This window comes from Tiliqua scincoides, chromosome 3 (genome assembly GCF_035046505.1).
Source record: "Tiliqua scincoides isolate rTilSci1 chromosome 3, rTilSci1.hap2, whole genome shotgun sequence".
NCBI classification, from domain to species: Eukaryota; Metazoa; Chordata; class Lepidosauria; order Squamata; family Scincidae; genus Tiliqua; species Tiliqua scincoides.
In genome coordinates this window covers 224,165,434-224,182,384 of record NC_089823.1, presented here as the reverse complement: position 1 = coordinate 224,182,384, position 16,951 = coordinate 224,165,434, and the positions used below count along the sequence as shown (strand labels likewise).

Genomic DNA, 16,951 nt, shown 5'->3' with positions numbered 1-16,951 from the left:
AAATGGGGATGGGGCAGGTTGGGCAGATGGTTTAGGGCGGATCTTGGTGGCAGCAGTGTGCACTGGATCCTAACCATCTTTCTCAGCCTGGACCTGCCCTTGACTCTCCTCAGACTTAGGCCAGCAAAACAGCTGCTGGAGCTCTGATGAAATTCATTGGTGGCCAGGCGGTTTATATTAAATGTTTTTATTTACCTCTCCTGGAACGTCTGGTTGCCCCTTCCTACCACAGCATACAGTGTGGACTTGTCGGCAGAGCTGCATGCTCTGGACTGATGGGGGATAGGATTGGGGTGTTGCATTTTTTAAAAAATACTGCTTCTCCTTAAAAGTTACATAGGAGGTATTCCTAACCTTGTTGGGAGGAAAAAGGAGAATAATAAATTTCCTTCCATTCATACTTCATCACTGTGTTCCATAGATTCAGAAGTATCCATCACATGTCTTTCCAGGCCAAAAAATTCCAACTGTTTAACAGAGCGCATGTTTTGTAAGTAAAATTCCCAGGGCCAATTCCTGAGATTTATAGCAAAAAGGGGTTCTAGGGAAGAACCCCTTCCAGAGTCCCTGGAGAACTGCCAGAGGGGATAGATGGAGAACAGGCTCACCCAAGTTAAGGCAACTTTTTATACTGCTGCAGACCCAAAAGGGTGCTATTTGTACCAGTGGTCACTGGAATCATCAGCTTTTGCTCTGTTATCAAGCCCAAAACTTAGCCCTGGAATTTGTGAAGAAATAGCATTGTGGGAACTGTTTTCTTTTGCCTGTCCCGAACCTACTCCCCATCCATTTTATTAGAGGACTCTGAATTCTAGTATTATGGGAAAGGGAGAAAAATGTCTCCCTATTCACTATCTCCATGCCGTGCATAATTTTATAAATTGCTATCATTCAGTATTATTATTCCAGGTCAGAGGGGATGACTTCTAGCCCTCTGCACCTTTATTTTTAGAACCAAAACAGCAAGACATTCCCACTCTCCAGTTTTTGCTAGTCGTCATTGTTATGACTATGACATTCTTCTAGGGCTTCCTTCCCTTTACTGCCATGTCCTCGAGACTTGAATTCTGCTTCAGCAACCTTTCCATGGTTTTCTTTGTCTAGGAACATCTGTTTGGACAGACAAACAAATGACCTTTTTTTTTTGCCTCAGCTGAGGCAAAGAGCTACCGTAGCAAGCATTAAAAAGGGGAAAGAAAAGCTGCACTGATATCTTCCCTGCTGCTCCAGTGGTTTTCATCAGTCAGAGAAGAGAATACAAATGGGCAAAAGGACTGTGTGCAAAAGAGACAAAGGGGGCTAAGAATTCCCCTTCATTTTTATCTCACTTCATTATATCTGTATTTTTTTTTCCAGGGATGTTTGATTCAAAAGTAAAGGAGAAAGTAATTCATTTCAATAGAGTCACTTAGGTAGGCTCGGGGCTGCCACTGAAAATGGCAGCTCATCTCAAGTTTGCTCCTCAGCCCCCATGTCTAGTACAACTATCACAATGTTGTACTATCTGTGGTCTGTGAAACTCTTTGCCACAGGATGTGGTGATGGCAACTGGCCTGGATGCCTTTAAAAGGGGATTGGACAAGTTTCTGGAGGAAAAATCCATTACGGGGTACAAGCCATGATGTGTATGCGCAACCTCCTGATTTTAGAAATGGGTTATGTCAGAATGCCAGATGCAAGGGAGGGCACCAGGATGCAGGTCTCTTGTTATCTGGTGTGCTCCTTGGGGCATTTGGTGGGCCGCTGTGAGATACAGGAAGCTGGACTAGATGGGCCTATGGCCTGATCCAGTGGGGCTGTTCTTATGTTCTTAATGTTAATGATAACATCTTATCATGATGTATTTCCCCACCCCTTCAGTGGTAGCCAGTTACGTAGAGCAAACCTACAGCATTGTACTTCACAACATGGTGTAATTGGACTAGATGCCACAGAGGGGGATAGGGGAACTCAATGTGGAACTGTTATTTTCAGCAGCAGCATTGTGTTCCTTGAAAGGATTCACTCCAGCCTCAGCTCTTTCACTTCTTTAAGATCTTTCTTTAAAACATTGCACTCTTCTGTTCAGCTGAATTAATCTAGCATAAACACCACACATCAATTATATTTGACAGATAGTTTAATTAGAATATCATGTCAATATACTGCTTTCTTGTATTGGTAATATAGATTGCAAAGTCCCCTGGGCAGCTTAGTACCTACATGTTTGGACTGGCTTTCAAACTGAGAATTAAGTTAGCTACAGTGGTGCCTCGCAAGACGAATGCCTCGCGCAACGAAAAACTCGCAAGACGAAAGCGTTTTGCGATTTTTTTGGTGACTGGCAAGACTAATTTTTCTATGGCCGTGCTTCGCAAGACGAATTTTTTTTGCAAATTTTTGTTTGTTTGTTTGTTTGCAGTTTGCAGTGATGCCTCGCAAGACGAAACGACTCGTGGAACGAATTAATTTTGTCTTGCAAGGCACCACTGTATTTCAGTTTGATACAGAGTTATTTATAGGATGCCAATATATTAATATGCATGGCACTCTACGCCCTGTGCCAAGGAGTTTATGATCTCGATTTTTAAGCAACAGAGATAACAAAGTGGGGTAGGAGATAAGAAGGCAGGGGGAAGAGGAGAATTATACGTGATTCTTTCACAGCCCAGTCCTAACTTGCACTGTAACGGGCAGGCCAAGTGGCTTGGGCTATATCCCGCACAAGGTATGTACTGGCTGGAGTGCAACTCGGAGTAAGGGAACATTTTTCCTCTTACCCTGAGCAACATCGCAGTCACCCATGGGGCTGCTTGGATCTGTGCCAGTGAATTTGCTGGCACAAATCCTAGTGGCCCAGTTAAAGCCAATAAGGCCGGGAATGGGGAGTGGGATTTTGCCTGTGCTACCAGGGCCGATCCTGCCCCCCTACCAGACCCGATCTGCTTCCTGGACCACCCTCCCCCATCCAAAAATGCCCCCTCCCCACCTCCGATCCACCCTCCCACCCCCACCCCCTGCACCAGCCTCCCTTGGCAGGAACTCACTCTCCCCTAGCTTAGATTAGCACTAGCAGGCAAGCGCATGTCCTTGCACTAGCCTAGCTGGCTTGAGAGTAGTCATGAATGTGCTTTACGGCACTTTTACAGCACTCCCTGGCTGGCACAGGATGCTTGTGCCAACCAAGCAGGAAGTGTGGAGCCAGTTAAATAACTGGTGTGGGTCCGTGTTGACCCCTCCCATGGAATTGGGTCTGGGAAGGGGGATAGGATATCAGTGCCTCAATCGATCCTGCCTCCTTCCTGAGCCTGATCCTCCAATCTCCGCCTCTCATCACTGCTGCCTCCCCACCCAAAGTCTCAAAGGCTCAGGACAGATTTTATCCCCATTTTTCAGCCTGCCCTACCTCTTCTCAGACTTAAGCCAGCTACATAGCTGGCATTAGTCCAAGACCCATAGGTGGCCTGAAGACCTACCCAGAGATAAGTAAAAAAAGTTTGGCCTTCTGTTCTACTCCCCCCCCCCACACACACACACTATTGGATGCAGTGAGTGCTCAGTTAGCACAGCTGCATCATCATCAGTGGGATGTAGGATTGGGCTGTAAAGCTTGTAGTCCTAATTGCCAGTATAGGACTTGCAAGCCACATGTGCAGAAGGACAAGTTAGATGCCTGAGGGCCCAATTCTATCCAAATTTCCAGCACTGATGCAGTCACAATGCAGCCCCAAGATAAAAATGAAGACATGTTCTCGTACCTTGAGGAGGCCTCAATGACTGTCCCTCCACTGCAGGATGCAGCACACACCCCATTGGTATGGTTGCACCAGCACTGGAAAATTGGAGCGGATTGGGCCCTGAATTGTCAAATCTGTGCTGATTTGTGGTAAAGCCATGCAGACATGTCTTAGGATAGATCAGAACCAAGCTCTGAAGCTGCACAAACTATTGTGTAATGGGTTGATGAAGCTATTTAAAAGGGAGGGGAGCACAAGTTGCTCTGTTATTGCTGGGATCCATGGGAATGAGGACAACAATGTAAGCACAGATTTTAAAAAGCGCTTGGTAATAAAACTGAGGGCCCAATCCTATCCAGTTTTCCAATGCCTGTGTAGCAGTGCCAATGGGGCGTGCACTGCATCCTGTGTTGGAGAGGCAGTCACAGAGGCCCCCTCAGGATATGGGAACATTTGTTCCCTTACCTTGGGGCTGCATTACGGCTACACCAGTGCTGGAAAGTTGGATAGGATTGGGTCCTGAATCAACAATTTAAATATGGAAGGTATTTCTCATCCCCCCCCCCCATTGCATGTCTTGTTCCCCTCTCCAGAAATAGACGTTATCCTTACCCACATTTCACCACTAATCAACCAAAAGGTCAGAAGCCAGTTTTTGGTCTTTGTCACAATAATTTCTCTCAAGGAACAATTAGGAGAAATTAAGAACAATGGGAAATAACGACAACAGGCTGATTCTGGGGAAAGGAGAACCGGAAGGGGTGAAAAATAAATGCTACAATAATGCTGAACTCTGTGGGCCGATAATGACATTGCTGTACTAGGATGGAATTACCTCCTATCCCAACCAGCATCATCATTACATATCTTGGCCCTGCGATCAGTACCCGTCAAAACCCTTCATATTGACAAATGCCCTGTCCACTTGCATCTGTGGAGAATGTTTTAGCAGCTGAGTGATTATGAATCAAACCCCAGAGCTTCCAGCCCTTACTGCTTCCCTCTGCTTTCCCATTTGTCTCCTGACAAGTAAATGTATCTTGACTTCCCTCTGAGATTTTTTCTTCTTTTTTTTGCACCGTGCTTGATGAAAGACATTTCGCAAATTGGCAGTGGTACCCTGTACATTGCAATTTGTAGTGAGCATTAGGAATCTGAGCATGAAATGAGAGGGCAGGCTACGGGCGGAAGGGGAGAAAAATACCAGTGCTAAGCAGAACATGAATAGTCATTTCAAACTAAACAAGCAGGCATTTATTTTGGACCCAAAAGAGCAGGCACAGATGAAATTATTCTACATTTTAATATGAAAAATATAAGCCAAACCACCAGCCTTCTTCCATGTACCTTTTTAGGACTGATGAGTAATACTGAGCTTAATGGAGCAACTTTGGTACAATTACAGAGGCAAATCAGGTCTACATATGCCCTTTGAGCTTCATTGGCTCTATTGGGGTCTTCTTCAAAATGGCCATGCATAGGACTAAGGCTGCAGACTTTCTCCAGGGCATTCAGAGCAAAGGGGGTGATTCTGCATACTTCTTTCTAGCTGAGTAGTACATTCAGTATTTTTCAAATCAGCACTGATAAAAGAAACAAGTTGTAAGGTTTTATCTGTTTTGATCAATTTTGTTGGAAGCAGAGCAACTAGTTAAGTGGAATGGAACATTATTTACAACTTCATTAACAACTGCTTCTAGTAGTGTGATTACATAACCATAAAGTTCTTCAGGACCTTCTGGGACTGCATCTCTGCCACCATCTGAATCCTCCCCTGTCCTTTGGTCAATCCCTGACTTCCACCACTGTCTTGTCCTTAGGGACAGGTAGCCCAATCCTAAAGGTGGCACTGCTGCCAGGTGCAGGAGCGCAAAAGTGGCTACCGCTGCATCCTGCAGCCCCTCGGCAGCAGCCAAAGATCTCCTTGGGGGAAGGGGATTTTTGTTCTCTTTCCCCAGGGAAAGTCTCAAGTTCCACAATGGGGCTTTTCAAGTCTTTGCCGGCTATTTTGCAGGCATAGAGTTGAGACGCTCTGTGTCGGGCCTTGGAGTTTGGGTTCTGGTGGAGCACAGCCCGCCTGGTCCCATCCCCCTCCCACCCCAGTTCCTCTCCCTGCCCCGCCCTTCCCCCCTCCCTGTTCCACTCAGACTTCAACCCCCCCCCCCGCCCTGATACTACTTACCACCTGCTAGTGCTCAGCCATCTCAGCAACACCCAACAGTGGCACTAAAGAACTTAGGATTGGGGTCTGAGTTACTTGGTTCTTGTACAGCACATAGCACACAGTTGACATTCAGTAGGTGTAAAATAACTGCTGCAGCAGTTGTAACACATCATTCCTCTGTCTAAATTCATACTGTGTTTTATACATACGTGCATTTAGTTAGGAAAAAGCCAACTTTACTGGATGTGGTATGCCAGTCAACAGGGCTGGCCCACTGATGATGTGACCAGTTGAATGGCAGGCTGCAGTGAACAAACTCAGTGTGCCTTTCTTGCTGCCATCACTTCCCTCCCGCTTGTTGCAGACAGAACCACTCCAATCCACTTCCACTCACTAAAAGCAACCAGGAAGCAGATTGGAAGGCAGCAATTGGGCCCAGTGGTGTGGCCAGCATGGGTGCCACCCTGACACCATGCGATCCCCCCCCCCCGTATGCACAGGAAGCAACACATAGCATCCAGAAGTGGCTCAGTGGTGATGTGATAGTGTCCTCGTGTTCACCACCGAATTGCATTTCTGGCAGTTTGTAGCCTTGTGGGGGATCCATCACCAAACGCAGAGCTAGGTAGGATTGGACTATTGGGCATTCTGCTGTTTCAAATAATTTAAGGAATGAAATAAGGCATAGGAAGACTTTCTGATGTGTGGGAACATGCAAAGATTATCATATGTTCGATCATAAAGGGGGGGGGGGAGTGAATTCACCCAGGATGGAGATTTAGAGCAGATTTTCATGGGGCAAGATGGCAGCTATATAGTTGTCTGGTTGGTTGGCAACCTTCAGTCTCGAAAGACTATGGTATAAGCCTACAGCACCCGGTATTCCCAGGTGGTCTCCCATCCAAGTACTAACCAGGCCTGACCCTGCTTAGCTTCTGAGATCAGACGAGATCAGGCATGTGCAGGGTAACAGTTGCTGCAGTTGTCTGATGGGCCACAAACCTTATAACTGATTGAGGTGTTATAGCTTTCTTTCTAGGACTCTTGGTAATTGTTCTGTTAGGAAACTGAAAATTTCTAACAAAATTACAGCTCCTAGGTTTGTTGGAGATTTCATGACGCTATGAAAACAGTTTGTCTGTACAGACACATCATTGTATTCTTCCCTGTATCAGGATAAAGTTTGCAAAAGAAACTTAAATCAAAACCTGAGCAATTCTGTTACTCTGTACTCTGGTCTGGACAAAAAGTTTGAGGGTTTTTTTCAGTAACGGTGACTAGATAGATGCTTTTTAAAATGGAGCCTTCTTGTTGACTTCTCGATGTCCTTACTCTCTGCAGTGCAAGAATATCCTCACAATGGTTTCTCTTTTGTTTTTACCTTCTTGCAGATGTCAGCTATAGAAAACATGGCTGAAAAATTAGAGAGTTTTAGTGCCCTGAAACCAGAAGCCAGTGACCTCATACAATCTGTCCCTTCCATGTTCAACTTCAGAGCCCCTCCCAGCACGCTGCCAGAGAACCTTCTACGAAAGGGCAAAGAACGCTATACCTGCAGGTAAACTCCCCAAGCTAATTATCCACAACAGGCTCTCCTAACATCTCTCTTCTCTTGCGAGTGGCTGCTGTTTACTTTAGAAATTACCCAAGATTGGATGATTAATAGGGATTATGGTGGGTCACTGGCATTTAAAAAGGTTCTTTATTCAGCATGACATGGGCACAGTGTTTGATTTTGTGTTTGTTTGTAATTACAAGAGGAATTTGTCCTACATTACCTTGAGTTTGATAAATGAGGCCAAAAAATTACATACACAAGCTTTTTCCAAAATTTCCTCATCACCTTTATATTAATGCATGATCTTTCCTCCTGTAATTTTTTTCTGATCATGAACTGTAAGAACTCTTTCTCCCTTGGTCTTTCCTTTGATAATGCCAGAAAGGAAATTTCACAAAATCTGCAAGTGATTAGGAGATGTGTTAAAACATCGGCGTCATCACTGCAAATATTTGGCTCCAATCAACATCTTCCTAAAGAAATCAATGGAAGTTTTGTCTCAGAGTTGGATCAAGCACATAGACATCTGTGGTCTTTCAGGTTCTAAGTGGAAGACCATTTGTTAGACTTAAAGGGAACCTTTTCTTGACCTCCAAATCTGATTGATTTCACACATCATTATGGTGCAAATTTGAATTTGAAAATTTGTCAGAATTTAAATAGCAAGTGTTCTGCATCACATCTTTGACAAGTAATGGTGTTCCTACCTGCCAATGTCTGAAAATATTCTGAAGGTTACTCTTAATTTTTTTTTATTACAGTTTCAGTGGGTGCTTATCCAGATAAGCACTCATGTAGCCTTTTAAAAAGGACGCTGCCCCCTTTCAGATACATGAAAGTCCCCCTCCCCAATGGAATTAAGTCTCTCACAGTAATGAACTAGACTAGACTAGACTAGACTAGACTAGAAGCTGCTTGTAATCTGGGCTAGTCAATTTTGCTACCTTCTTTCTTTGTATGGAGACTAGAGACTATCTGGAATTATGAAAATATAGCAAATCGGCCTATTCCTTCATATTACAGCAATATTCTATTCCTTCTGCTATGTTTTGATAATTATTATCCTCCAAGGAGCTCAGGGTGATGTACAAAGTTCTCCCACTTTCCACAGTTTAATAAACCTTTAAGAGATGGAGAGAGAGCATCTCGCCCGGGGTTATCCAGTGAACTTCATGACCAAGTAGGGATTTGAATCAAAGTCTTGTCTGCTCTCATACAACATTCTGACCACTGTGTTTCCTTACCCTGAGAAGGCTTCTGGAGCTGTGGGATTCCTTGCTGCAGCATCACTGCCCAGGGAGCCACAATGGAATGGGCTGCCTGGACCGAATTCTATCCTTTCCGTCCCTGCTGGTGCAAAGGGGAAAGGAGATTTAAATCCCCTTACCCCCATATAAGCCTCCCACTCTTAAATGGGTCCCCTTGAGCCTGCTCTATCTCTTTAGCTGTCCAAGGAGAGAAAGGAGGCTTCTAATGGAGGAGATAGGATCTGGCTGCTGTCCGAGCCACCCCCTCCAGCCGTTGCTGCCAGACCCACCCCTCCTGCAGCCTCCCCACACCATTCTCCCCCCTCCCTGCCCAGTATCACCCTTCCCTGCCCCCGCCGCTGCTTTACCTACTCTGGTGGCTGTGGCAGGGACTGGCAACAGATAGGGAGCACTTCCACTTCTTGCAGAATCACTTCCAAAATGGCCAATGATGGAGCTCTCTGCATACTCTGGAACTCCGAAACGCTTCCACATGTCAAATTTACGACTCCAAATTTTTTTTAAAAAAAGTACGAACCTCCTCACAAAACCCCACTATAATGAGAGCTGTGCTTCAGCAGTACTTAACTCAACAAGGATTATGCATGCAATTAGTATCTTACAGGCATTTTAACCTTAAACTGAGTATTCTGTTTCATAGCATCCTCAGAGCTAAGGCTGTTTGATACCATGAACATGAAGTCAATGATCCTTCATAGTCCAGAACTTCAATCCAATTCACATGCTTGTCTTCCTTAGCATCTTCAAGTCGTACAATAATTTCCCCTTATTAGGTACATATGGCACATAGCTCGCACTCAGTAGCGTAGCCAGAGCGGGGGAAATGGTAAACACTTCAGGTGCCTCAATGCGCCATGTAAGCGCCCCTTCCCACTCACCATTATAGCCATTTCAGGCAGCAAAGGCAACATACGGGCACTCACTGAATGAGACGGTGTCTCGTGTGTGTTGCCATTGCTCTCTGGAATGGCTCTGACGGTGAGTGGGAGGGGCTGCTTACATGGCATATTGCTGCACGTGCAGTACTTACTGTTTTGCCCCCCTCTAGCTATGCTACTTCTAGCACTTACTACCTGAGGGCATATGTTAGTTGGTTTTTCCCCTGATGAAGTAAATATTGGCTAGCTCCATGTGGAGGCACATTCATACAACAGATTTGCCATGCACGTTCAACAAAAGGAAATCTTAGAATGTCTTTACCTGGTCAAAATCTAATGACCACGTTGACCCACAATCCTGCGGAAACACCAGTTAGGATTTACATTTTGGATTCATCTTTTTCTGGGAAATGCCCCTGATTTGGTAGAATAATCTGCTGTTGTAGTTCTGGTTTTCTGTCTCTCCTTCAAACCTGCCATTTATGTCCGTATCTCATTTTCAGAGTGTTCGTCTTTGATATCGGGCATATCAATTTATCTGATCATTCTGAAAAAAAACGTTGCTTACTTTCAAGGCACGCCATTATAGAAACGTACCTTGATGGATTAGGTCTCTTGAATTGTGTCTGGTCTGATCTTCAGCAGATGGAACGATGCCACATTTGCTGACACATTGAATAAGCTGAACAATTTAAAACCTGTTTCCATCAAGCCAGGATTCCAAGCCTTTGATAAAACAGTGTTTTCCCCCACAAGCTCTTAGCTGGGGAAGTGACAAAGTTAATAAGAGTGGGATCTCTGGATAAATATTAAAATGATAGTCAGCTCTCATACATTGTTTATGGGTGCATTGGAAACCCCAGACATCACCACCTTGATATGTAAGGTTTTGATTCAATACATCTATTGAATGCTTTTTCAGAAATATTTAAATATCAAAGAAACAGAGACCCTTTGCAAGATTGGTTCAAAATTAGGACTAGTTCTGTGATTTCTGTATGCAGTGTAAAGTAAAAGCTATCCTTCTAAACCACTTTTTAATAACAGATACTGTGGCAAGATTTTCCCAAGATCTGCAAATCTAACCCGTCACCTGAGGACACACACTGGAGAACAGCCTTACAGGTACAGATGAATTTGTCTTCTGGGTGGCAAGTATGGGTTGTTTGTCAGACTGAAGGAATCTATTAAAGGGCTGTTGCTATTGGCAATCCATGCTGGAGTTGCTACAGCAGCATTTGACCACCAAAGACCTTTTGGCAGTCAAAGGCTGCCATATGAAGCTTTGACTTATTACAATGAAATGAAGCTTTACAATGTGCTGTGTGAAGCGCAACTGGTAATACTTGGTGATAACTGTATGGGGATACATGGCGATAGGGCTTCTGAAGAATCTCTGTTGAATGCTCACAAAACCTGTCAGAGGCAGCAGAATGTTCAGGATACTAAGAGGCAAATTGTTCTTAAGAGATGAGCACACACACATGCCTGTTGGCTCGCATTGGATTCTTGGAAATCAGTTGAGTTATTTCCTAAAACCCACTCTGATCCAAGTTCATCACCCACACCCAGCACTCCCTCTCCTTTAAACACTGACCAGAATGGTGCAGCAGGACAAGAGGATCTTGCGCTACCTCTACTCTTTGGTGTATTGCTGGTGCACCAGGACAATAAGCGCTAGTGTCCCTTGGAAAGTGCCCCTGCTTCCTCTCTCTCTGCAATCATCCATTAGCCCCATCCCTGCTCCCTCTCTCTCTGCAATCGTCCATTAGCCCCATCCCTGCTTCCTCTCTCTCTGCAATCGTCCATTAGCCCCATCCCTGCTCCCTCTCTCTCTGCAATCGTCCATTAGCCCCACCCCTGCTCCCTCTCTCTCTGCAATCGTCCATTAGCCCCACCCCTGCTCCCTCTCTCTCTGCAATCGTCCATTAGCCCCATCCCTGCTCCCTCTCTCTCTGCAATCGTCCATTAGCCCCATCCCTGCTCCCTCTCTCTCTGCAATCGTCCATTAGCCCCATCCCTGCTCCCTCTCTCTCTGCAATCGTCCATTAGCCCCATCCCTGCTCCCTCTCTCTCTGCAATCGTCCATTAGCCCCATCCCTGCTCCCTCTCTCTCTGCAATCGTCCATTAGCCCCATCCCTGCTCCCTCTCTCTCTGCAATCGTCCATTAGCCCCATCCCTGCTCCCTCTCTCTGCAATCCTACATTAGCCCCACCCCTGCTTCCTCTCTCTCTGCAATCCTCCATTAGCCCCATCCCTGCTTCCACAACCTTCCTTTCTGCCCCTCCACTCCTGCGTCATCCCCCAGGGGCCGGGGATAAGAACAGGCCCTCAGTTTGGCTGTACGACTAAACAGCGACTAAACAGCCGCTGTTAGAGGCGACTAAACAGCCACCAGGTAGATGGGACTGGTCAGCCTGGGAAGGCAGCTCATCTGAGAGAAGGAAAACTCTGATCCCAAACCTCCACTGCCTTGTGGCTACATCCAATTATGGAAAAGGCTTCAGGAGTCAACCTCGAGGCAAAATCAGGAGCTGGAGTCCCTGAGGCAGTTCATGGCTGAACACAGTCACGTTCTGGCAACTCCTGCGACGCCGCTGGAACCAACCGTATTGGCTTCTGCCTTTCCATTGGACCATTTCAGCGACGTGGAGAGGGGGGATTTGCTGCATGGGTAACAGCCTATCCTCCATACCTTCTTACCCAGGCTTCGCGCACTGGAGAGGACACTCCAACTTCGCCATACGGCGTCGGCACAACACGGGAAGCAGCAGTTTACCGGTTATAAGTCTTCGCTCGATTGGCGTACAGCGTGACGCCAGGGGCTGCTTCTAACGGTGGGAGAGATCATTGCATCTCATTGGGCAGCTACTGCCCGCCTTAAGCTGGGCAGTCCCCAGCCAGTAAGGTGTTGCCTCGCCACGGTCCGTTAACCTCATGGGGTGCATGGGGTTTAGAGTGAAAACCGACAAGCGGATCAACAACTCTGCACCATGCAACAGAAAACAGAAAACTCCTGCCCTAAAACTGGGCACCTGGAACATAAGGACAATGACACCTGGCTTCTCTGATGACCTGCAAGAAATAGACGATGCACGCAAAACAGCTGTCATCGACATGGAGCTGAGCAGACTGCAGATGGACATCGTCGCCCTTCAAGAGACAAGGCTGCCAGATTCCAGATCTGTCAAGGAGAGAAATTTCTCATTTTTCTGGCAGGGAAAACCACCAAACGAAACCAGGGAACATGGCGTTGGCTTTGCAGTCAGAAATACCCTGCTGGAATCCATCATCCCACCTACTGTGGGAAGTGAAAGAATTCTGTCCCTGCAGCTCCACTCATCAGTAGGACCTGTCACACTCATCAGTGCTTATGCACCGACTCTGTCGTCTCCAGCAGAAGCCAAAGACAAATTCTACGATGACCTGGCCACCACTATCAAGAAGATCCCTGTAAAAGAGTTATTGTTCATCCTCGGCGATTTCAGTGCTAGAGTTGGTGCTGATAACAGTTCATGGCCCACTTGCTTAGGTCAGTTCGGCACTGGGAAGATGAACAAAAATGGCCAACGCCTGCTAGAGTTTAGCTGTCATCACAGTCTCTGTGTCAGCAACACGTTCTTCAACACGAAGCCCCAACATAGAGTCTCTTGGAGACACCCAAGATCAAAGCACTGGCACCAGCTCGACCTGATTCTCTCCAGACGCTCCAGCCTTCCCAGCATCAAGATCACACACACAGTTATCACGGTGCTGCCTGCGACACTGACCACTCCCTGGTGTGCAGCAGAGTGAAACTGCAAGCAAAGTGACTGTATCACACGAAAAAGGAAGGAAGACCTCGCATTGATACCAGCAAGACCCGGGATCAGAGAAAAGTGGAGGAATTTGCACGAGCACTTGAGGAATCTCTTCCAGGCCCGGCCGACGCAAACGCATCCAACAGATGGGAACATTTCAAAAATACCGTTTACAACACCACCTTGTCCATATTCGGCAAGAAGACCAACAAGACGGCAGACTGGTTTGAAGCCCACTCTGAGGAGTTGACACCAGTCATTGAGGAAAAGAGGAGAGCTCAAGCAGCATACAAGGCCTGTCCCAGTGAGCGCAACCTGCAGGTCCTCCGAGCTACTCGCAGCAAAGTCCAGCAGGCTGCCAGGAGATGTGCTAACGACTACTGGCTCCAACTCTGTTCCCAGATACAGATAGCAGCTGACACGGGCAACATCAAGGGGATGTATGATGGTATCAAGCAGGCCCTAGGTCCAACACAGAAGAAAATTGCCTCTCTGAAGTCTGCAGCAGGCGAGGTCATCCAGGATCGGGCACAGCAGATGGAACGCTGGGTGCAGCACTACTCTGAGCTATATTCCAGAGAAAATGTAGTCACCGAAGCGCTGAACAACATTGAGTGCCTGCCTGTGTTGGAGGAGCTTGACAGTGATCCAACCCTAGAAGAACTTCACATGGCCCTGGACTCCCTTGCCTTTGGCAAGGCACCAGGAAAAGACAGCATCCCTGCTGAAGTCCTAAAGTGCTGCAAAGAGATCATCGTCACTGAGCTGCATGAAATCCTCTGTCTCTGCTGGAGAGAAGGTGGAGTACCTCAAGACATGAGGGATGCAAACATCATCACGCTGTACAAGAACAAAGGTGACAGGGGTGACTGCAACAACTACCGTGGCATCTCTCTCCTTAGCGTTGTAGGAAAGTTGTTTGCCCGAGTTGCACTAAAGAGGCTCCAGGTACTTGCAGAGAGCGTCTATCCAGAATCGCAGTGTGGATTCCGAGCCAGCAGGTCCACCACTGATATGGTATTCTCCCTTAGACAACTGCAGGAGAAATGCAGGGAACAACGACAGCCACTCCTTATAGCCTTCATAGATCTCACGAAGACTTTCGACCTGGTCAGCAGGGACGGCCTCTTCAAGATTCTCCCCAAGATCGGATGTCCACCCAGGCTCCTCAGCATCATCAGATCCTTCCACAAGGACATGAAGGGCACTGTTGTCTTCGATGGCTCCACATCAGACCCCTTTGACATCCGAAGTGGCGTGAAGCAGGGCTGTGTTCTTGCACCAACCTTGTTTGGGATTTTCTTTGCTGTCCTGCTGAAGCATGCCTTTGGAACTGCAACAGAAGGCATCTATCTCCGGACCAGATCAGACGGAAAGCTCTTCAACCTCTCCAGACTGAGAGCAAAGTCCAAAGTCCAGCTGAAATGTCTGTGTGACTTCCTCTTTGCTGACGATGCAGCTGTCACTACCCACTCTGCCAAAGATCTCCAGCAGCTCATGGATCGTTTTAGCAAGGCCTGCCAAGATTTTGGACTGACGATCAGCCTAAAGAAAACACAGGTCATGGTTCAGGATGTGGACTCACCTCCCTGCATTACAATCTCTGCGCATGAACTGGAGGTTGTCCATGACTTTGTGTACCTTGGCTCAACGATCTCCGACACTCTTTCTCTCGATACCGAGCTAAACAAACGCTTCGGTAAAGCAGTTACCACGTTTTCCAGACTCACAAAGAGAGTCTGGTCCAACGAGAAGCTGACGGAACATACCAAGATCCAGGTCTACAGAGCTTGTGTCCTGAGTACACTTCTGTACTGCAGCGAGTCATGGACTCTCCGCTCACAACAGGAGAGGAAACTGAACACTTTCCACACGCGCTGCCTCTGATGCATTCTCGGCATCACCTGGCAGGACAAAGTTCCTAACAACACAGTCCTGGAACGTGCTGGAATCCCTAGCATGTATGCACTGCTGAAACAGAGATGCCTGCGTTGGCTCGGTCATGTCGTGAGAATGGATGATGGGCGGATCCCAAAGGATCTCCTCTATGGAGAACTCATGCAAGGAAAGCACCCTACAGGTAGACCACAGCTGCGATACAAGGACATCTGCAAGAGGGATCTGAAGGCCTTAGGAATGGACCTCAACAAGTGGGAAACCCTGGCCTCCGAGCGGCCCGCTTGGAGGCAGGCTGTGCAGCATGGCCTTTCCCAGTTTGAAGAGACACTTTGCCAACAGTCTGAGGCAAAGAGGCAAAGAAGGAAAGCCCATAGCCAGGGAGACAGACCAGGGACAGACTGCACTTGCCCCCAGTGTGGAAGGGATTGTCACTCCCGGATTGGCCTTTTCAGCCACACTAGACGCTGTGCCAGAACCACCTTTCAGAGCGCGATACCATAGTCTTTCGAGACTGAAGGTTGCCAGTATACCCTTGGAAAGTATTGTCTTCCCAAGAGCTACTGCAAGCCAGTACACAACCTCAAAGGAGACTTTCCAATCAACATTGTTTTGTTTTTGTTTTTTGTCTCAGCGTCTACTTATGGAGGTGCACATTATCATCTGTTGGGTGAAATGAGCATCCCTAACCATAGCCTGGGATTTAATCTATTTAAGGAATGAACTAATGCAGGAGTTCCCAAACAGTGGGTCACAACCTACTAGAGGGTCATGAGTCCATGTGGTGTGGGTCATGGGCTGGCCCCCTCCCACACTTGACCTTGCTCCTAAATGACCTTGCATCCAAATAGGATGACTTATTGGAAGCCTTTGGATGGCCTGTGGATTGGAAGCCTTTTGTGGATGGCCCACAAAATCCTCCAGAAGCCACTTCTGGTTTTTGGTAGCCACTTTCGGTTTTGGAAGCCACTTCCAGTTTGCTTCCTAAAACTGGAAGTGGCTTCTAAAGGCTTCTGCGGGCCATTATGAGGCCCACGGAGGCCAATACAGTGGGCCTGCAGTCTGGTGCAACCCAGAGGAAACCTCTAGAGGCTTTCTTGGGCTGTGGGGCAGCCCAATCCTGAGCTGCCCAGGGCACACTGCTGCAGCGACGCCGAGAACGGGTGCTGCCGCACCCTGCACGCCTCAGCCTGCCGCGGGTGGCGCCTCAGGAGAGGGGGACTTTTGATCCCCTTCTCCCAGGTAAGGGAAGCAACCAAAAGGTCAGCGGTAAGGTAAAGCTATTCATGTGGGGTGCCGAGCCCTACACAGAATCTGGTAGAGTGGAGCTCCAACGGACCTGCCTCTCGGCATCCCTCCCCCGACACGCCTCCTCCCTGCCCCTCTCTGCCCACCTCCCCCCTTCCCGGAATGTCTCCTCCCTGCCCCACTCCCTGCCCCCGCTTACTGTGCCACAGCTCAGCTGTCTTGAGGTGGCTGAGCAGCGTAGGCTGGGCCTCTGCCCGGCTCTAGCCCGGCACTAACCCAGTACCGGCCAGCGCTGGGTTGGCATGGGCGGTAGCCCAGCCGTAGGACTCACAGACATGCCTTACGGCATGCTTGCAACAGTGCACGGTGGCACAAAGCCGCTGCACCAAGCTCAGGATTGGGCTCTAAGGCACCACTGGGAG

The 16,951-nt window shown here is 47.6% G+C and overlaps 1 protein-coding gene and 1 pseudogene across 6 annotated transcripts in view; one reads left to right on the top strand and one right to left on the bottom strand.

Moving 5' to 3' along the window:
- Nucleotides 1-16,951, top strand: part of MECOM (MDS1 and EVI1 complex locus) — a 106,675-nt gene that overhangs the window by 78,297 nt on the left and 11,427 nt on the right. For all 6 annotated transcript variants that reach the window (XM_066620942.1, XM_066620940.1, XM_066620938.1 and 3 more), the window contains 2 exons: nt 7,272-7,438; nt 10,632-10,709. In XM_066620942.1, the coding sequence (XP_066477039.1) occupies nt 7,272-7,438; nt 10,632-10,709 (245 nt within the window). The remainder of the gene's footprint in view (nt 1-7,271; nt 7,439-10,631; nt 10,710-16,951) is intronic.
- LOC136646201 (5S ribosomal RNA) lies at nt 6,745-6,864 on the bottom strand (annotated as a pseudogene).